Source organism: Phoenix dactylifera, chromosome 6, assembly GCF_009389715.1.
Source record: "Phoenix dactylifera cultivar Barhee BC4 chromosome 6, palm_55x_up_171113_PBpolish2nd_filt_p, whole genome shotgun sequence".
In the NCBI taxonomy this organism is placed as follows: domain Eukaryota; kingdom Viridiplantae; phylum Streptophyta; class Magnoliopsida; order Arecales; family Arecaceae; genus Phoenix; species Phoenix dactylifera.
The window spans coordinates 14853347-14875468 of NC_052397.1; the positions used below are offsets into that span (position 1 = coordinate 14853347).

The 22122-nt window shown below is 36.9% G+C and overlaps 2 protein-coding genes across 8 annotated transcripts; both read right to left on the reverse strand.

Annotated features, from left to right (window-relative positions):
• Nucleotides 1-1506: 1506 nt before the first annotated feature.
• On the reverse strand, nt 1507-4838 carry LOC103709251 (UDP-glucose 6-dehydrogenase 5). 2 transcript variants are annotated; one of them, XM_008794512.4, is made up of 2 exons: nt 4714-4838; nt 1507-3290 (listed from the first exon to the last, which is right to left on the reverse strand). In XM_008794512.4, the coding sequence occupies exon 2, from the start codon at nt 3270-3272 to the stop codon at nt 1830-1832; it is 1443 nt and encodes a 480-aa protein (XP_008792734.1). In that variant the 5' UTR covers nt 3273-3290; nt 4714-4838; the 3' UTR covers nt 1507-1829. The 2 variants fall into 2 exon arrangements, with proteins under 2 accessions (XP_008792734.1, XP_008792735.1); XM_008794513.4 differs by lacking the exon at nt 4714-4838 and adding an exon at nt 3777-4660.
• A 6516-nt stretch (nt 4839-11354) lies between these two features.
• Nucleotides 11355-22084, reverse strand: LOC103709250 (diacylglycerol kinase 1). 6 transcript variants are annotated; one of them, XM_039127532.1, is made up of 11 exons: nt 21997-22084; nt 21504-21580; nt 19383-19476; nt 17877-18927; nt 17326-17801; nt 15149-15515; nt 15005-15081; nt 12894-13013; nt 12158-12322; nt 11856-11993; nt 11355-11766 (listed from the first exon to the last, which is right to left on the reverse strand). In XM_039127532.1, exons 4-11 carry the CDS (start codon nt 18508-18510, stop codon nt 11617-11619), a joined length of 2127 nt encoding a protein of 708 aa, XP_038983460.1. In that variant the 5' UTR covers nt 18511-18927; nt 19383-19476; nt 21504-21580; nt 21997-22084; the 3' UTR covers nt 11355-11616. The 6 variants fall into 6 exon arrangements, with proteins under 6 accessions (XP_038983460.1, XP_038983458.1, XP_008792729.2 ...); XM_039127530.1 differs by having other exon boundaries at nt 17326-18927; XM_008794507.4 differs by lacking the exon at nt 21504-21580 and having other exon boundaries at nt 17326-18927.
• Nucleotides 22085-22122: the final 38 nt, after the last annotated feature.

Genomic DNA, 22122 nt, shown 5'->3' on the forward strand with positions numbered 1-22122 from the left:
AGATACGACGCAGAAGGAGGGTCAGGCTAGGATCAGATCAAAGTAAAAGTGAAATAGTAAAAAAGATTTGCATCAAAATGAAAAATGAGAAGAAATTAAATTAGACAAGAAATATGAAAAATACTAAACATGCTTTCATTTCACCTTTTTTTTTACAACTATGTTTTCTTATTATTTTAAATTATTAATTGGATAACTTTCCCAAATACTCAGGATAGAACTTAACTAGTCTATAGCCTATATCATATTATTTCCATTATTATAGGGACCTAGGGCTAGGTTTTAAGGCTGTGTCATCAATGATGATCCATTATGTCTGAGAACCAAGCTTAATTTCTATCCATTAAAAATGAAGTTGGTCTTGGATAATGAAAATCCAAGCTAATTGATTTTTTGAAGAAAAAAACTCATATACAGGCCCATTTATTTTTTATGGATTGGATAGAATTAGTACTTCTAATCTAAAATAGTAAAACGAAAGAGTATAGTTTCATTTGATCTATTTTTATCCGAAGTATCTAGATATGTAAAAATATTTATATATTTATGTATCCATACATTTATACAAATGTAAAATACCTACTATTTTTGCTTCATGCGATTCTATATTCAACTATCTCATAATCATGGAAGATAAACCTTTTAGAGGATTGTATAGAATGCAACAAAAATGTATACGATACTTAGATATAGATTTCTTTTCGAGGCTACCTTGAAGGAGAGAGTCGAATCATGCAGGACTTCCATATTATGTACAATAGACAATGAAGATGAAATGTTTTAAAACTTTAATTTTGTATACAGTGCTTATTCAAGCTAATCTTTCTCGTATGTGTTTTATTTTTATATTTTTGTTAGGCTTTAACTGACCTGTTTTATTTTTATAATTTTGTTAGCCATGGTCAGAAGAGACAATTTTTAACTTGTAAGGTGGGGGCAAACGTAAGATTTCCAATGTCATAACAATGATATTCACAAGCTACTACTGCATAAGAATATACATATATACCTCTATAAAGAAATTAAATCATATAATATTCTAGATGATTATATGCATTGCTAGATTAGCAAGAATTCCATTTACATAATCAAAACTTGAATTCGTGCACATCAATAGGTAATCTATTCATCTTTAGATTCGTATACGACCTTCTTTTTCTTGTGAATTATATAGAGATTAACCTAAAATTATTAATCTTTGAGGTACTTGAGTTGTTATTTTGAGCACACAATACTAATCTTTTTCTTCTTTTGGTATGATACATGTCTGCACATAAGATCATTGGTCTGAGCCTCTGAGGTCATAATGTTCCAATACAACGAATGGCAAGATAGTTGTTCTTTTCTTTCTTGCTCTTATTTTTTGCATCTGTAATTTTTCCCCTTTTTCCATTTCCCTCTTTTTCTTTTAGATGTGCATCAGCGCAATCATACTTGCGAGTTGTAAGTCATAAGAGGATTTTAAGCAAATAAACTTACAAGAACATTGTAAGCAACAACTACTGATTAAAAGAAAAAGCCCTTCTGAAATAGCCTGAACCAACAAAGCATAGAGAAGAGTAATAGATACTGCTCTATTCTTAAATGCAGCAGAAGGCACCATACAATGGATAGTAAGACCCAAAGTGGCAGAGGAAACATAGAGATGACCCTGCCATGCCTAACTAAAATTTGGAAACAACAGACCATCAAGGAAACACCAAATCTTAAACAAAAGGAACAACAATTGTAAAGAATCTTCGATCCAAGCTTGCGAGCCTAAAAATGACGAGCCCTCGACATTCCAACTGATCTCCTCTCTCTCCCTCCCCTTCTAAGAGGGCTACCATTTAGGCCACAGCAGGCATGTCCTTAAGCCAATGATCCAGTGGCTTCCCAATTGAGTAAACAATGAAGCCAATTTCCCGAAGCTTCTCTGGATCCACCACATTGCGCCCATCAAATACAAATGCCGGCTTCTGCATGCTCTCATAGATTTTCTTATAGTCGAGCGACTTGAATTCGTCCCATTCGGTCAGAATGCAGACCCCATGAGCCCCCTTTGTGGCCTCATATGCATCCCAGGTCACAGTCACCTGCTTCACCGCCGTCGGGCTCATCGGCTGGAGGTGGATTGGGTGGTCCCAGTCGAACTTGTTCATTGCGAGGTCACGCTGGATCTGGTCCTCCGTCACCTGTGGGTCATAGATGCTGATCTTGGCCTTGTCACCTAAGAGGCCCTTGCAGACATCAATTGCTGGAGTCTCCCTCGTGTCTCCGGTATCCTTCTTGAATGCAAAACCAAGCACAGCAATTTTCTTGCCGGCGACGGTGTTGAACATGGAAGACACCACGCGATTCACAAACCGGCTCTTCTGGTAGTCATTGATCTTGATGACCTGCTTCCAGTAGTTGGCCACCTCAGGAAGACCATTGCAGTCACAAATGTAGACTAGATTAAGGATATCCTTTTGGAAGCAGGAACCTCCAAAACCAACACTGGCATTTAGGAACTTGGGTCCAATTCTCGTATCCTTCCCCACCGCATAGGCCACCTCAGCCACATTGGCCCCAGTGGCCTCGCAAAGTGCTGAGATGGCATTCACAGATGAGATCCTCTGAGCCAAGAAGGCATTGGCCGCAAGCTTTGATAGCTCTGCAGACCACAGATTGGTCGTTAGAATCCGATCCTCAGGCACCCAGTTGGCATAGACATCCTTCAATGCTTGAACAGCCTTTTGGCCTGCTGGTGTCTCCCGACCACCGATGAGCACTCGATCAGGTTTAAATAGATCTTGGATAGCTGTGCCCTCTGCGAGGAATTCTGGGTTTGAGAGGATCTGAAAGTTGATGCCTCTGCTATTGTGGGTTAAGATCTTCTCGATGGCCTCGGCGGTTTTGACAGGGACTGTGGACTTCTCAACCACGATCTTGTCGGACTTGGCAACGCCGGCAATCATGCGGGCTGCACTCTCCCAGTAGGTGAGATCGGCGGCCTTGCCTGCACCAAGGCCACGGGCTTTGGTTGGTGTGTTCACAGAAACGAATATGATGTCAGCCTCGGAGACATGCTTTTCAATGTCAGTACTGAAGAAGAGGTTCCTCCCTCGGCACTGCTTGACCACATCATCGAGGCCAGGCTCATAGATTGGGAGCTGATCGCTATTCCATGCTGAGATGCGGGCAACGGAGATGTCAACAACAACCACTTCAATGGATGGGCACTTAAGAGCAATGACAGCCATGGTTGGGCCACCAACATAGCCGGCTCCAAGGCAGCAGATCTTCACCATCTTTGAGTTATCAATAGCCTGAATTAGTTAAAAACAGCAAAGAAGAAAGAAAGATACAAATATTGTTAGATCAAGAACTCATTCGTAATGTGACAGTGGAGAACACAATAAAATCAGCATAACATGAATTAAGGCAATGCTAAAGATCTTACATTTTTTTTTCATCTCAAAACATCCAAGTACAAAATATTGGAGGATGAAGTAAGTTGCTGAAAATTTCATTTTTTGGAATGCATATGGGAGCCAAAAAATCTAAAATTTCATAATTATAATCATTGAAAACTTAAATATTTTGATCTACTATAAACTCTTGAAGGACACAGGAAAAGAATCAGAGTTAAAGTTCTTGCGCATAGATAGAACTTTACTCTTGGATCAGAGGAGAAAGATCTTACAAGCTTTTCATAATCATTGTGAAACAACAGAAAATTCAGAGAGAGAGAGAGAGAACAATGGACAAGGAACAGAGATAAAGTTCTAATACATCAACAGAAAGAAGTTTACCCTTATAGCTCAGCGAAAGATCTACCAAGTGCCCAATTTCAGAACGTTATTTGTATTCAATCACACAACATTTCTCTATCAATCAAAGCCAAAGAATCATGATTAATCATGATTTAAAACTGCAATTATATAAGATATAAGAAGATTTGGTCCCAAGGCCTGTTGCTGTTTGCTTCCTTGCTGATGTTTCTATTCTTGTTTCATTATTCATCTCAGATCATCATCGTCATCAAAACAAAGAAAAAACAAGAAGAAAACAGTTAAAGATCTAGGATCCATCAGACAAATCAACAAATAGGTTGGAGGCAAGAATATATATTTCTGTGAAAATTTAGAACTTTATTTATACCAAGTGGTCGAAATCTAAGTAAATCCAGTTATCAGATAAGCATTCTCGATACATTGATTCATTCGTGAATCGTCTCTCATTCTAACAAATATTTCAGCAAATTGAGAATAACAGCATCGACGACCCCTGTCGGTGAAGAAGCAATTTCTACCATCATCACAACTTTAAACTAGGCTATACCCATCAGATCTAAAATTTTGATAAAACCTACAGATCTGCCCAACTCCTAATCCAATACGTTAAAACAAGATAAGAACATAAAGCAGCAAACAACAAGCAAGGAGAAAACGAATTCAGCCGGTCGAAAGCCAACAAGGTCATTGATTCAATAGATCAACAAAAAAGACCAAAAAAAAATCACATTTTTGGCCGTGGGGGCACCAAAATACTACATATCAACAGGGAAATCTCCAATGATATCAAACCCAAGAGCCAAGATACGACTGCAACGCAGATTTAATAGCAAAAATACCGCTAGCTAAAAAGCAAAAAAAAATCACAACTTTTTGAGAGAAATCAAATCAAAATCGTAACTTTAGACTTTTCCTATAATAAAAATCAGAACTTTAGATCAGGTCAGAAACTTACGTTATGAACTGCTCCCAAGAGGAACCAAACACACAGAGGAGACCGAGAGAGAGAGAGAGAGAGGAATTCCCTGTGGAGTGTGGAAGAGAGGAGGTGAGATGCACCTTCTTAAATACTATTAAAGGGAGAGACAGCCATGTGAGGACTCCAGACCTCCTCTATTAACGAACCAACCGTACAAAACAAATAAAAAAAAAGGCAACATGATATTTTTTTTTTATATAGAAAAAGGTGGACAATGTGTGTTTATTTCCATCCATTCCCAAATTCACAGAAAAAAAAAAGAAAAATAAAGCTTATCCCTTTTCTTTTTTTTTTTCTTGACCGGATGGATCATACCTGACTGAGTATGAGTACACCCAATAAAATCAAAAAACAAAATACTTCGGAATGCCAGGAGCAACTTTCCATCACCGACCTTCAAGGTACTGCCGGAGTGACTGACTACAAAAGCAGCCACCCAGTCCGCAGCCTCATTAGCTTCACAGAATACATGTTTGGCTTGAAAGATCCTCCATCCTCCACCATTACCCAGATATCTCAAAGCAACAGGTGGATACAACCATTATCCTTAGAAATAGTTGCATTAAAATGGCTTTTTCTAAAACTTTCCCATTCAATTTATATATGATTTTATTTATTAGTAGATGTCAGCTAAAATGTCTAGAAATTAGAGATGCAGAAATTTGTTATGTTGCTCAGGGCTGTAATATCCAACCCCTTCTGCTAGCGGCATTCCATTGGCATTTTGGAGCTGAGATCTTCCTTAGTTTAAGGCCAAACTAGAGAGGGTGGGTTTATCTGTATATAGTGCAAGAGATAAGATTATGTAGGAGGATATGAAATAATATAGTGCTATATATACACACACACACTATTGTGGATGAACTGTCCCTCCCACTTCAACAATTAACTAAAAAAGATACGTAGTGAACATTTTTTCTAGTAAATCTTAGAGTGTTGCTTTAGGGCAGCACTCAACTCCTCATTCAATATTATGCAGGTCTTGACCAAGATCCTCTGTGGTGCACGATTTGCACCGTAGAGTACTTTGGAGCATTCAATGGTCAACATTAGGAGATAGACAGCCATCAACAATGATGTACCATGTGTAACATGTGAGGTTGTTTTGTTTGATCGTCATCCATCTTTCGATGACGATCAGCACTCTATGATGCAAACCATGCACCATAGAGGATTCGGGTCGTCGTGCTAGTTGGGGATTAGTGCAAATATGGAAATCATGTAGGCGACATGCAGGTCACGTATACCTGTCATCACTTACGAAGGCTAGAAAAGAAATAAGATTGGAAGTTTTCCTTTCATCTTATGGCAAATATAAGTTCAATAACTAAAACATTTCATTGTTAGAGGTGCTATAAGCTTCGATCTTAATTAAGATTATGTTCTTATACTTTTTTTTCGAAGAATACTTCCTAGGGGTTATTTAGAATTTCTACAGAATTAGGCCGAAAATTATGTAAAATTATGAATTGAGCCAATATAATCAGCAAAATTATAGGCTACATGAAAGACTAGACAAAATATTCATAAATAGCTTTAGAGTGGATCAGCCCAAATCCCATAGGGAGAAAAGAAAATACTTCATTTTCTTTGTCTCCCTATGGAATTCGGACCATTGCAAAGCTATTTTTGGATGTTTTATAAATATAAGCCTGACCTAGTAAGTAGCCGTGATCTGCTGATTATGCTAGCGCAATTCATAAATCTTACAGAAAAATCAAAATAAGCTCTTAAGAGAATAATATATCCGACACACAACCACAAAAACCTAAGTTTTTAAACTTAGAACAAAAAGACTGAAATTTTAGAATAAAGTTACCAGAAAGATCCATGCATAAACAGAAGAAACTTCTGACAGTAGCAAGGAAAAAAAAAGAGCAAAAATATCACAATGTCGCAAAAATGTCCATGCTCCAGCAAAAAGAATGCCAAAAGAAAAAAAAATTTAATTGTTTAACCATGCAAATTAGAAATAAGCTCAAAAAGATATTAGAGCTGTAAAATTCAACCATTTTTCAGAAAAATAATAAAAAACTTTCAAACGAACAGGTCAAAGTCAACGGATCTTTTAACAAAATCCATATTAAAGTTTCTTTTTCTATTAAAAGATTAAAGGCGAAAAATCGTATGGGTTACGCTAAAACAATCATTGATGTTATACCGTTTCCGGTAAAAGAAAGCGACTGACAAATCGAGTGAAAAAATTTGGAGTGAGGTGGAAGCGAGCAAAGAATCTACAACTTTTTTTCTTTTTTTGACAAAAATGATTTCTATAGAAAAGAAGCTTGAGGCATTTGGGTCGGTGAAATGCCACAAAATGGGCTCAGAAAAGGCGATGGTTTTGATGGAAACGTAAAGCACACTGCATCAGAGATTGCAGTTAGGATTGGAATAAATAAAAGAAGGGAAGAAAGAAGAGAGGAGAGGAGGATGTTATTTTAACTCCTTTTTTTTCTTGTTGGTTGGGCCTTTTAGAGGAAAAGGTGGTGGCTCTTTGAGAGGTCTTCACTTTGAAAGGTGGAAGAAAGGGCTTTCACCACTCCCTATCCTTTGTTTTCAGTCCTAAGTAGATAAACGGATGTTGGTGCATTTTAATATTAAATTTTAATATTTATATTATTTATGAGGTTTACGTATGTCTTGGTTCATGAATGGGAATGATTTATGAGCTACTTTGAAAAATTGTATTTGGTGGGAGAGTTATATTTAGAATTTTTAAGTGCATATATATTTTTATTGCCATCATAAATTCAAAGTTCCAAATTTTCTATATAAACCTTTCTCTCCCTTCACTCCAAAACACACAATATCACTTCATTTTACTCATAAAAATACTTTGAGAGAGTTCTTAGCAAAGAAGGGTGTTTTTTTGGTGGAGTTTTGGTCTTGACTACTTGTGCAGAGTTGGTCCTTACTGTATGACGATTGTCGGGCTGTTGTATCTTGGAGAAAACAAGTCATAGTGTTTTCTGCTACACCAAGTTTTAGGCTTTGCCAACCGCAGAGGGCTTGAATCTTTCTAAAGAGAGTAAAATTTCTATGCCTCAGTCCGATTAGTTTCGCCCTTTTATTGTATTTTCCCCAACAATGAAAATATGGACAGTTACTTATCAAAAAAGAAAATCAAAATGAAACCTTATATTTATAGCATCACCCTCTTGTTTTGGCAACGCACACCTTCCCCCCTTATTCTTATGAAAAGTGAAGGGTAAATTAAAAAACAATCAAAAAGTACAGCATGGATTTTCTTTTTATATTTAGCAATCATAATATTAGAGAAAATCCAGAATATCTGACTGTGTTTGACTTGCAAATGAGTGCAAGAGGTAAGGATGCAGTTAATTTTGCTGAGGTAGAATCTGATGGGGCTTGATAAATAGAAAAATATCATAACTTAAGCCTTTCTATGGAGTTGGTAATTTTCATGTCCAATGAATAATTTTCTTTTTTCTTTCTTCAGATTCAATAAATAATTTTCTAATACAGCTACTTTTGTGTATAATAATGAGCTCATATACAGTTTCTTTCAGTTCTACAGTTCGAAAAGAGTAACCAAATAGATCCATTTAGGTGTAGCATATGTCTATCGTTCAAAAGACAATGTTTAAAGATAAAAATTCAAGATTACCTTATTTACAGAATAATTAGATTGCATATAAATTACTTTAGTGACTCCATATGATTCTTTTTGCCAAACCCATAAAGAATTGTAAGCTCGCTCGATACTCTGCATCTATGTATGCTTGTATATTTAGCATTTCTTACTGATCAATTAATTTTTTATTTAGTAAGTCAAAAGCAAAAACATAACCATTTTCCTTAAATGTTAGTATCAAAAAAAATTATATACAAAAAACATCACTTTAGTATTCAATTTGACGAGAAGTAGGGATCAATATTAATTATTTTGGAATCAAAAAAAAAAAAAAAAAACTACTTCTCAAGCTAGACCCCTTCAAGTTTTAGCCAATAGGTCATAATTTTAAGAATATATCATTCAAGACTCGAATCCAAAAATTCCATTTGTTAAGCCAAGTATGACCACTGAGATAACCTTCAATCCCCATTGCTCCATTTATTCAGTGCTCTCAAGTGTCAATGGCAGTTGTATCACATTGTACATGATCTAGCCAGCAGATATATAGAAAAGAGAAGTGCAAATATGGATCCTCTTTGAGCAAGTAGAAGGTAAATTTTTCAATCAAGGAAGAGCTGAACTACTGGACTTATAACTATAGTCTATTTTTTGAGGAAAGACATATTTAAATCTGGGACAATTTGGTCCCATGTATCAATCTCCATGGTCTTGCATTGACTTGGCTAGGCTGTCCTCAGGAAATGCCACATGGAGTAAGCTGCTGCTGAAGACCCGGTACACGCCACCTAAATGGGAGGGAGAGACAAATGGTTGAATATTTCTTAGCTTCATTTAAAACTTGACCACAGACATAAGATTTGCTTACAGTCTCATGGGGCATAAACTTTTTCAACTCTAGCTCAAAGGCAATAGTTCTTGTTTAACTAAGGAAGAGGTTAATTAAATATATAACTTTAATGCTTTGTGTTCTGATCATTATTATTTTTTTAATACGAAATAGGCTATATATTGGTTTGTTTTGAGATGCTTTATCCCATCTAAGACTTTGCAAGTATGTCAGTATAAAGAGTGCAAGGTAAGGTAGATTTTAGTATTGGACTTACTCCGATTTAAACTCATCTGGATTTGTTTTAGTTGTTTTTAACTTGATCTGGACTCTGCGTTCAAGATATACCTCCAATATGATGATGGGATATTCTTTATGGTGGTTGCGTTAAAAATAATTTTTACATAAGCGTAATAGAGATAATATCCATCTTAATCTCTATAACTACCTCTTATGGGTGAGACATCTTATAAATGGGTACCTTACGGACTTGGTCTCCAACTCATCCAAGAATGCTTGTGAGGTCCTCCTCATCGAAGTTGGGTTTGGAAAATCAAGGTGCTACTCGTGGGTGATGAAGAGCATATCCAAATTTTCTTCTCATTATTGTAGTCGGGCCGATTCCAGAAATCAAGACAGCATCAATGGTTTCATATTTAAGTAAGTTATATTGCCCTATATAGTTTAATATTTAGATCATATTAGGTGGATTATATTTCTACCAGTTGAATTACATGGTTGCATCATCTAGACTAGGAATAGTGGGGAATGAAGTGATACTTTAGGGAGTTTGTTACATGCAGCCAGGGTAGTATGCTGCTATCCTCCCTTAAAATAGATTAGAAGCTTGATAGCATGCAAAGCTTATGTCACAGCTAGGTATGATTCGCCACATCGAAAAGCTGATTCGCAACTTGGAAACTTGCACCTGAACATCATAATAACCCCTCTCACCTCTATGTTGTTGTCACAAGAGGTGGGCTCGCAACAGTAGTTCAGATAGCATGATATGTCATTTGGGTCCCAAGAATGCCACCTGAACTTGAAATACAACTTTAGCTTATGCCATTGTCATTGTCATTAAACTTAACCCAAACCTAATCATCTCACATACCAATAGTTTTGCACCAATGTCATCATTAAGGTGGTCAATCCCAATCTATCTATCTATCTATCTATATATATTTTAAATACCTTCCTCCACCCAAACAAGCCTTAATGAACACAGAACAAACACAAATTTGCATCCTCTCTCCAAATGGAACAACCATCTTCCATTCAAAAAGACTTGCCAAGCACAGAGGAGGCCAAACAACCTCCCATAACACCCACCACCTTCCTCCCCTTCCAATCACCAGGCATCCAAGGATCGAACCATTAAGATACTTTATGACAGGCATGAGCTCAGGGCCCAGAGGTGGCAGCACTTTATATCACTCATATGAACTCAGAGCTGCGGCGAAGCAGTTTCATGAGGCACTACATACAGCCCAAAATTGCTCATCAGTCTACTCTGACCTAAGATGGCTCGATTATCTGAACACGAAGATGAGCAAGAAGCTGAAGCAGATCACAGGACAGGAACAAGCAAAGGGAACCAACTTTTCTGGCCATGAAGCAACAAATTGCAGACAAACTTGCGCCAAGGATTTTGAAAGAAGCTCAAATTAATCTTATCTCAGAAGGCAAGCAGCATGAAAACATGCTCCAGGGTTCTTCATCTCTGAAGATGACTTTAAATATGTATTTGTCTACTTCTATACCCAAGCAATTTGCCAGTCCAAGGATCTCAAAACTTTTAGTCCTAACAAAATAGCGCAATTCAAGAATATCAGTGCGCATAAAGAAAAGACCATAACAATAAGGCCTTCATCTGAATTGTGTACTTTACTCTCCACTGCTTCTACTCCTGCATACTCATACAACTTTTTAACCCTAGAATTACCATGCATGTACCTCAACAAACACATTTATCCAGACACGCCCTTTTGCACAAATTATAAGAAATCAAATATAGAGAAGCAATGATAATCTCCCAAATTTGGTAATTTGAAAGTCTCTAATATTTGACACAATATCATGCCGAATCCTAAAAACAGAAGGCATTGGAAAGAAGTATGCATAGACTTAATCTTTGAGCATGGGAAACCTCTCATCTATTGTCAGCTATTGTTAAAAAAATGGACTCCAGAATGACAGGGATGTATTTAGAACTACAATTTTCCATTATCTACAGAAAATGTCAAGATATCTACAGAATATCAGCAATGATTTATGATTTTGACATCACAAGGGCCACCAAAATCTGAAAAAAACAACATCTGATAAGAAAGATGATCCACTTGACAAAGAGTTGCTACACTTGGATAGGCATCACATATGAAAACATAATTGTCTTGACAGCATCTGGCAGTGCTGCAGAAGCCAAAAAGCTTTTTCAGATATCTGGCAGACTCTATGAAAGCTTTAGTGCCATCTCCTGAAGGAGGACCCTCTTCTGTGAGGCAGTGATCACACGGCTCGTTTCAGCATTTTCAAGCACATCAGTTATTATGGCAGCAGCATGACCTAGAGGCTCCTCTGTTGCTCTCCTCAACATGAAAGCCTAAGAAATTCATCATGGTCAAAATTGAATGAAGTTATAATCTATCAGTACCGCATGTGCAAGAAGACAGCAATAGATAGGGGTCGAACCTGGCCATAATGAGATATTACTAACGTGCAAGGTCGCTGAAACCAAGGTTCTCCATCCACCTGAACAGGGAAGGGAGCAAAAAGCTGAATCTTGATGGATTGCCCTTGTGCCAACCTCCGAGCTCGAGAAAGCCCAACCTAGTGCCAGCATGTAATCTGTCAGATAAATTGAGTTTATACCATTCAAAGAGTCACAAGTGCAACAATCATTATATTAACAAACAAGGATAATGTTATTGTTATCCTATTGACTTCAAAAACCCACAAATTCAGTTCCGAAAAGCTTCAGCTCAGCTGACTACCTGAAGCTTCCCGAGATGCCATGTTCCCTTGATGCTAACAACTTCCAGCATCTTGTCATGCATCGACTGTGGATCAAAATTGTCATAACTCTCATCCTCGTTCTGCCACAAATCAACCCCTCCCATGTAACTTCCAATATTTGCAACAAGTACACCTTCTGCATCCTGCAATAAATTTTAAAGCATTATGGAACTTCAAAATATTGAACTCATCCAATGAAGCCTCGGTAGAGCAGCAAAAATAGTAAATGAAATAATTTGGTCACTAGCAACAAAAGTAGCTGGGTCAAAATTAGATGTTTCAGGAATAGGAGGAAGATGCTCTTTTCCTGTAACATGATGCTTGCGTTCCTAAAGCCTATATCCATGATGGTATGGTGTTAGTTTATGTCCATGCATGCATCACAGGTAGGGCACTGTTGGAGGTGATTGTGATGGCACACGTCAATGGAGGCCAGGGGGAGGGGCGGCAGCTAGAGTCAAAAGTTCAAGCATGCATGCAAGTGAGAAGAAGTGATCTGTCAAACATAACAATTCAAATATATATAGAGAATTGCAGCTTCCCATTGGGAAACATAACATTTCTCAAGGATCTAATGGTCATCAACAGGTAATTGGATTTTGTTGTACTCCCTTTTGAGGATACTTGATTTAGCTTGATCAGATAATCAAGTTTTATTTATTGTTTTCATAGACATCCAATAGTTCATCAAATTGCTAACCAGATGAAACGTACCTCAGGAATTTCTACCTCAACTCCATCTACCTCTAATCTGATTTGCCAAGGTAAGTCCGCAAACGTCCTGTCCATGATGCTTTTTGCACCTTCTCTTGCATAAAGCATTTTGTTTAAGAACTGTGACACAAATGCCAACTTTTCATCTCAAATCTTAATAACCCAGCAGAAAACAGATTGTATATAACTACCTCATATCAGGGATAGGAAAAGAGCATATGTGCAAAATAAAAGCACATTCAGAATGATTCTGACATCAGAAAATAATAAAAAATAACAATTATGGTTTTAGACATCACATATAACTGGAATCTCATAACAGATGAGTTGCATGAGAGAATCAGCAATCTCTGTTATTTTCTTCTTTTGGTGTGTGATTATGTATTAGATAAGGCCCATAGGCAATTTGAGTTACATAATGGAGGTGGTGCCCCCTGCTACCCATAACCCCACAAAACCCGTAAGAAGAGACAACCCAACCCAACCACCTAAAGACTTCACCTGCAGGCTAGTTGGCAAGGTCAGTCTAACTGACAATTACTAACCCTGTGCTTCTGTAAGCAATATCATACGAAATTACAAGATAGAGAAACCATATAGGAATCGGACAAAAGATGAAACTTTAATATATATATATATATATATATATATATATATATATTTCATCTAGTACATCAAAAAAATTCCTCAGAAAGCCAATAAAAACCATCAAGAACAAGGCTAAGATTTAAGAAGAACAAAGAATCAAAATAAAACAGAAAATATAACTATGTCCAATCAAAAGAGGAACTCAGTTCACTTACATCTGCCTTGATCTGATACCAAAATCAGCTTTCATCTCTTTATAAGACCAATCCAGTATCAACAAAAATAGAGGGCTCAGGACAAAGTGACACAATCACTTTGTTGCTCGAGTCAAAAAAATTTAACACAGTTATGCAAAATAAAATTTTTGCATAAAATGAAATGGCCATTCAACATGACTTGCGGCAACAATCTCTTAGGAACCTTGATACCTATTCCAAAGGCAGAAGTTGATTGCTGTAGATTGCCATCGTCTTGGGATGGAAAAAAATTAAAAACGGCCAGCTTTCACAGACCTCTAAAACTTCACACTCTAATGAAATTTTCTATGTAATACATGCTGTGGACATTTATGATCACAATCTTCTAGCTAATGTGCAATAACAATTCTAGAATCTCATTGCTGCTCCAACTCCTGCTCATGTACTCACTTAATGATGCCTTGGAACCTCTAGGCCCAGCATTTTTTGTTGCCATTATATTCTATATAAACTAATTTTAGCAATCAAATTTAAGCATCTAGTGCTTTGCTGATTCTTCTATCATTATATCATTTGCTTCATTTGAGATAAATATCAACTGTATAGCCTTTTCCTTTTATGCTAACTAATCTTAATTTATCCAGATGATTCCTCAGTGCTTAAGCTTGAATCTCTGAGTAGCACTGCTCCCACACAGATGCTACTAAATTTGCTTTTAAACCACTAACTTCAGGTTGCTAATATGAAGTATAACTTACAAATTTCAAAAGCCACGAACTTCAGGTTGCTAATATGAAGTATAACTTAAAAATTTCAAAAGCAGGGATTACTGAACTATGGTCTCAAACCTGTTCCCAAACCATGGCCCTGCTAAATCTTTTTGCCATTCTGAATTACAAGCAACATATAACTTATTATCCCCTCCAATAAACCACATTTCCACTCTGTGCTTGGTTCTGAGAGATGAAGAACCATGATGGTGTGCTCTTAAGTTCTGTTCAAATCCCCAGTTGTTAAGAGTTCAACATAGTGCTGCATCTAAAAAAGGATGGAAAAGAACAATATTTTCATCCAGTCTGATAAATCTTATATGAGTTTGAGGTGGATGGATACTCACTTAACCTGCAACTTTTGAGTGAATCATAGAAGAAATTATAATAACGAAATCAACCTGCTATCCAGAAAAGAATCATCTAACCATAATAATTTACAGAAAGATAAAGAATAAGAAACAACTTCATGGGAAGTTGTATACCATCTTCGTAGAAGCATCTTCACAAAAGTGTTTTTTTAGGGGGGTTGGGGGGTTGGGGGGGAGCTAGGTACCTGGCTGTGGAACTTTTCAGGATTTTCTTCACGTAGATTATGTATGTCCAAAGCAACCTTTGCATCACAGCCAATCCCTAGCAACAAAGAGAAATAAGGTCTTTGAATATTTCATAAGGACAATAAAAGGGCCATTCCATATACCTAGATAATTGTTCATAAATCTCAGAGGTTGGACAATCTTGGATGATGAATCTTCAATTGCTACTTTCCACCTATCAAGAATGGTCACTGCTGCATGCTCAATGTAGTGCAAAACAGTACATAGACCTCCTTGTCTCTCAACAGCACCAAGACCACCACCCCATGACAAAACTCTTGCAAGATCATTACCGGTGCCAGCTGGAAGAATTGCAACTGGTGGAGGAGATTCATAATTTTGTTTGTCTATTGCATCAAGAACCCAACCAACTGTACCATCTCCACCACAAACAAGAATTCTGAAGTGAGATGCCTTTCTGAATAAGAATAGTCCTGCCTCCGGCCCTTGTGTTGAACTCAACTCAGATACCTAGAAGAATTATCAATTCTGTTCATTTTATATAAATCCATAGTTGGAAATATTGCTAACAAGTGTCCAGGTGTCCACAAAAATGTGACATGCAAAACTACAAACAATTTAATAGATGAAATGACTATAGTTTATAGATGTGTAAACATGCACTTGGATGTATATATACAATGATTAAACGAACTGAACTCCAAAGTTTTATCAAATGTCATATATTGTATATCAAAAGCTTCTATAAGAAGTGCCAAAAGTTGGCATGTGATGGTGATGGCCTTGTACGGTTGAGTGTCAAATGACAAACTATTTGACACGACATAAAAACAAAAACCATAATTTAAAGTGCCAATGCAACAATTTGGGAACTGTTTCAGAACAAGAACTGTCTACAAAGAATTTTTACCTTTGCCTTGAGAATGCTTTAAGAGATAAATCATTTTTAACTCATTTAATATTACATAGCTTTAGGCCACATCTTGCAATAGGCGAAGCCTTGGACCATTGTTGCCATGGACAAGTGGTCGCCCTTGGGCTATGTTTGGTTGACAGGAATTGGAAGTGGGAATGGTATCAAATTTCCGTCCAACCTATTCTCGTGTTTGATAACTTGTTTGGACATGCGAGTACTGATTCCCACGGGTATTGTTAATATTATTTTTACTCATAATAATGTTATTATCAAGAATATTATATGATAAGTATAATATTATATTTATATTAAAAGTTGAAATTATTATAAGAGAAAATAAATATATTGTGACAACATTAATATTAATATTATTATCTACATATCATATATTATCGTATGCTACTGGGTTTGTTTCATTTCCTAGAGATTTACCTGGACTTATACAAACACAAGAATCAAAGTATCAAACTAATCATTCTTGGCAGTTCTCAGTCCCAGGATTGGAAAAACATTTCCTGACAACCAAATGTGGCCTTGTAACTAGAGGTGAAGGGGGAACAAAACTGACTGAATCCTTTTCACACATTGCTGGTGGATGTAGTAGAGATGAGGAGAAAATTGACAAGGTGAGTTTGGGTGGAGAAGATATGGTGTTAGACTGGTTCATATTTAAATTAGGCAATTGAACTGTATTCAATGGCGAGATTCCATCTCCTCTATAAGCTAGAAAGATGATGATTCATGATCCACACTTGACTCATAAAGGACTGCATAATGCCACTCCTAATGCTAAAATATTAATGGGCATTAAATTCTATGTTCGGGATGATTATGGAAGTGAGGCACAAAAAATAAAAAATTAAAAAGAACAGCTGCTTCTATAGGTCATTTTAAGTTTATCTAAGGTTTTCTTTGTAAAGCTCATAAGCAAACAATTCAAATAACAATCTGTTTCTAGATGCACTTGTTCCCCACATAACAGGGGAAAAACGTTCAATAAACCAGGGCCTTTGGATCGGATCCCAACTTCCCCATCTACTGTCAAAATCAAGGTTGTAGTCACCACATATGGCAACCTAAACAGGTTCCTTCAAATAAACAACACAAAGTCGACTACAAGGCAAAATTTACATGTTTGTTTGATCATAATGCAATAAATGGGGAATATAACACAAGAAATATTATGTTAGCACATAAAATGAGGATTATTTTGTACCATAATATATATATATATATATATATATATAAAAGTTTCAAGATGCAAAGCAGAAGCTAAATGTAGCTTGTTTCTGACTCATCATGTAAAGCAGATAAGCAAATGAGACAAGCAAAGCATCTAGCCTTTATGACTCCAAGAATAGAAAATTGCCTGCAAATGACTGATGAATAACTAATGATGACTACCTGTATTGGATTTAGAAGAATGTGTAAACGGTGCCTAAGTGATTCTCCTCGCTGACCACCACTTTTTTTGTTGATGAAAACTAGGAGTGGTCTGGCATCGGGAGGCAAATCAATCAGTTCATACTTTTGTTTTGTTCCTAATATCTGGGAGTCATCGCCTTGAGTGAATGATGAAGTTCTGCTCAATGCTGCCTTCATCTCCCCCTTGCAGCCACTTTCACTACTTTGTTGTTGGTCGCCAACATCAGTAACCCCATTACAATATTCTCTATTACCATGGGAGCCATTAGATGTTAGATAAGTATCTGTGGTTCTTTCTCCAGAGATGTCATTGGTACTATTGCTATTAGTTGAATCAGAAGGGAATTCACTGTCCTGCTTGTATTTTTTACTCTGGCTCCTATTAATATGTCCTCGTACGGTAGATGCCAATTCATTTGCACCATGTGTTATAGAGCTTAGAAAACCACCTGCTCCTGCACTGCTCAAGTCTTTTACAAAGAGAGGTGATAAAACAAGGCGTTTAAATGGTCCAAGGTCACAAATATCACCTGTTTCATTAGCCATGCTTGAGTGACAATCCACATGCACTAGCCGTTGACACCACATACAGCACCAAACAGGAGAGCCACCAAGAAAGGATCCACTGCAAGGTTCTTCACAATAACTACAACAAGGAGTTTCTTCAGGTTGATCTGCTACTTCGGTCCACTGAACAGTCCATTGGTGGATTACATGTTTATAACCAATCATGGATACAGATTTGCAATCTTTCTGTGCAATGGAAGAGCACATCATATGCGCAGCCGCACCACAAATATTGCAGCGGTGTATGGAGTTATCCAAAGTCATCATCTGTCCAAGAGGTTGAGGTGGTGAAACTGATTCTAAACATACACAACACTTCAGACGTTTTGCACAAGAACCAGATTCTATGCTCCAAACATGAGCAGCAACAGGAACTTTATGCTTTGTTTTTGGATTCTTCTTTGACCTTGCCATAGTCTTCATCCAACTTAAACTGGTATTATGCCTCCATATGGAGAAAGCATATGTTAATGTTAAGATTCCAATAAACACGGTTGTTATATAAGTAACAACGGAAAACCAAAATTCTGCCATATCAGAAGATTCATTTCCCCACTTGGGAAGAAACTCCCTGAATTTCTCTTTAAACCAATTCATTTTTCAGTAATTTAGTGGTATCATCACACTCCCATTGTTACTAATAAAACTATCCAGCTTAAGATATTCCAACTCAGAAATCAAGGGGTCCAATTCATACATGACATGAAATAAAATCAAGACACATAGCATCATTCATATCACGTTCTTCAAATCAACTTTAGCAATCAAAAAGCTGTCAGCACCGTAGCTGATCCAAGATAAAAGCTCTGAAAGAGTAATGGTAAAACTTCCATTAGTACCCTTTCTTCTTCGTATGCCCCATTTACCAGTACAGTTACCAAGTCCTCAAGAAAAGGGTCAGGCTTTTAAGTATGCAGAACAACATAAAACTCTGATACCCTATTCCTAGCAATTGCTGTGTCTTGAGACTCTGATTTTTAACAGCATGATATGGTAGTTCAATCCGCAGAGAATCTGGAAAAAGAGAGTGCGAATTATATCAGCTATAGACATGTCCCAAGTTAACAGAACGGGGATACTACATTATTAAGCACGATTCCCAATTTGTACCACATTTTTTGAATGTATTCATGAACTGAAACTAAAAAAAGTGAAGCACAAATGCAACATCTGGGAACTCCAATTCTGATGTACGTTCAAATAAATAGCAACTGTTATTACATCATTGTTCTTTATATAAATATAAAATATAATATGATAAACATTAAGGCTATTGAAACATCAAGGGACATCATTACCATCAAACTAGCCTTTACTCATGCAAAGCTGGCTTTCAGTTCGCACAAAGAGTGCATTTATAACTTTCTATAGATAGACATGCCCAGTCGATAAATGTACAGTTATCAATGATGGTGCATGAAAATTAAAAGTGAAACAGGTCATTAATTCATCCAATTCAATCATCTAACCTATTTCACCCTGAAAAGCTGTGATCCTCCCTCCAATGTTGCTACAATGACACAGTGTTCAAGAATATTATCCCACCAGTTTATAAGATGTGACCTGATGAAAATAATAAAGTAGATAAAAAAAGTAGGAAAAGAAACAAATATCAGTGAGACAATCTGCAATCAACAAAATAACCAAGTAATAATAATTTACAACCCAATAGAAGGCCTTAATTTTTGCTGATAACAGCAATATAAAGAATAACATAACTAGAAAGAGTTACTACCCAGCTATTTATAGCAGCAAGCATGATGCCAGTTTGATAAAAGGAAAAATGCTAATGATCGTGGCAGTCGAAAAGATAATGACTGCTTCAAAGGATGTTCCCTAAATCACATACAAGAATGGCTTCGATGTCGAAAAGACAAGGTTGTTCAGTTGAGTAGCATAAACTTGCCCAGAATATTGGAAAAATCCACTTGGGTATAAGAAATGTTAGAAACAGGCACATCAGTTTGCTGAGTTTGGAATGATAAACTTCCACCATAAAATACATGTCTAGTAGACATACCACTCTTTGACCGGAAGTGATGAGGGGGAAAAGTGCCGTCAGTTTGTTATCACTGCATTTGTAAGAACACCCCCGTCAAAGCAAGTCCAACAAATGAGAAATTTAAAGGCCCATCCCAGTTAATGAGTTTATCTTCCGACTTCCATCTACAAGACAGCGTTTGGTTTTTTCTATTGCAGCATATCAGCAAGAATATGAACTTGCTAGTAACAAACCTGTATACAGTAACCAGTTTTTGTTCAACATTTTCGTTATATTTTGCCATGTTCAGGTTAGGTTTCTGCTGCTCCTAAAGTTGCCCCTCTGGTCCTCTCTTATGTTTGTAAGCCAGATTGCATATCATATCTTATCTGCTGCATGATCTCCACATCAACAGAGAATTTCTCAACTCTAACAGACAGCCTAGGAAGTGTACAGCGTCAAGTTAACCACCAAAATCAAGAAAATTCGCCTTGATCAGATAATCCAAGCCCTTGAGCAGCCCCTCCTAAGCATTAATTCATCAATCTCTTTGTGACTAAGCTATCACCTAATGGCTATTCATTCAACATAGCTTGTATGAAAATTTCCAATCATCTCAATCATAAGCACCATTGTCAATCATGACATTAATCAGTGTAAGCATAAACATGGATTGGTTCTCCCACAAATGATTGGCTGAGATTAATGTGCTGAGTTGATGAATCTAAAAAAGGCTTCATCATATATTGACTTCATGAGGCACCATGAGATAGTTGCTGCTTGTTCTATTGTTGGAACTTGAAAGCAACTAGGAGAATGGTGGCTAAGTGCAACTTTTGTAGAGACCATACACGGCAAGGCCCAATTAGGAGCACCTCGAACTCTACCAATTTTCTGCATCATCATTAATTAAAAGTAGATACGAAATGTAGAACTCAACTCAACTAGGCCCTAATCTCAAACTAGTCAAGGTCCGCACTACATGAACCTTTTCCTCTATTTTGCTCAGTTTAGAAATATGAAAAGCAGAACTACTCCACAATTTAATTGGAAATTAGTTATAAATTATAGACCTGTACTAGCTTTCAAACTCTCAAATGAGAAAAACGATCCCCTAGTTACAGGGGGTGAACTGGAATCAACACCTAAAGAGTTCACTTAAAAAGAGAAGGGGAAAGAGTGAACTACTAATCTAACTAAGACACATATAAACCTTTGATTGAAACTCCTCTCATCAGTACATGCACTAGGGATAGGTCCTGCAAGGTGCCATATATTTCTCAGAAAAAAAAGAAAAAAAAAATCTTACTAAAGACTGATACAGTTGTAATGTGGATCAAATAAAAAGACCCCCCTAATATGTACAACATCAACATTGCACAAGGGAGTAGCTTAATATGACATGATGAGCATGCACATATAAACATATCAAGCAATTTTAAAATGATATCTAGAAGCAATTTCATGATAACCATTAAATACCCTATGAGCATTACACTCTTATTATTTCCCAATATCATAAATCTGCAAAAATTTGTAAATCTTTCTTCTTTTTCTTTTTTTTGGAAAGAGAGGGAGGGGGGGGTGGGGGGGTGGTGGTGAACCAGACCAGCATTGTTGCTCGCTTGCCCCGAAATGACCCGCCCCTCTCATCATCAGAAATCATAAATGCAAATCTTAACCAACCTGAGCACAGAACCAAAAAATTAACAATGACGGATTATTGACAAAAAATTAACTATGAAAAATATATATTTAGTCCACTCCAAAACACACATACATGTCTCTAACCTCAGGACATATCAGACGGGGGCAAATTCACAAAAAAAAAATCATCAATCCAAAACAAAATTCGACCTTTCCTAGAATACCACGAAAACCAACAGAAATCTCTGAAATCCCCACTCGTATCAACATCGCAACAAAAGTGAAATACAACTCAAGAATCAAAACTCCGTGGAATAACGGAAAGTTCCAGCTATTCCTACCGATCGGTGCTTCAAAATGCCCAAAAAAGTCGAAGAAATCGCTTTAAAAACCCGAAAAGAATTATAAAATAATTAGAAAAATGGGATCAGAAAAGGAGGGACCAATCATCTCACCAATGGATTCCTGAGAGTGATAGAATCGATCGAGAACGAGCTCCGAATCCCCCCTCCCTCTCTCTCTCTCTCTCTCTCTCTCTCTCTCCCTCCCCCCTTTCAACAAAACAGAAATTAAAAAGTTAA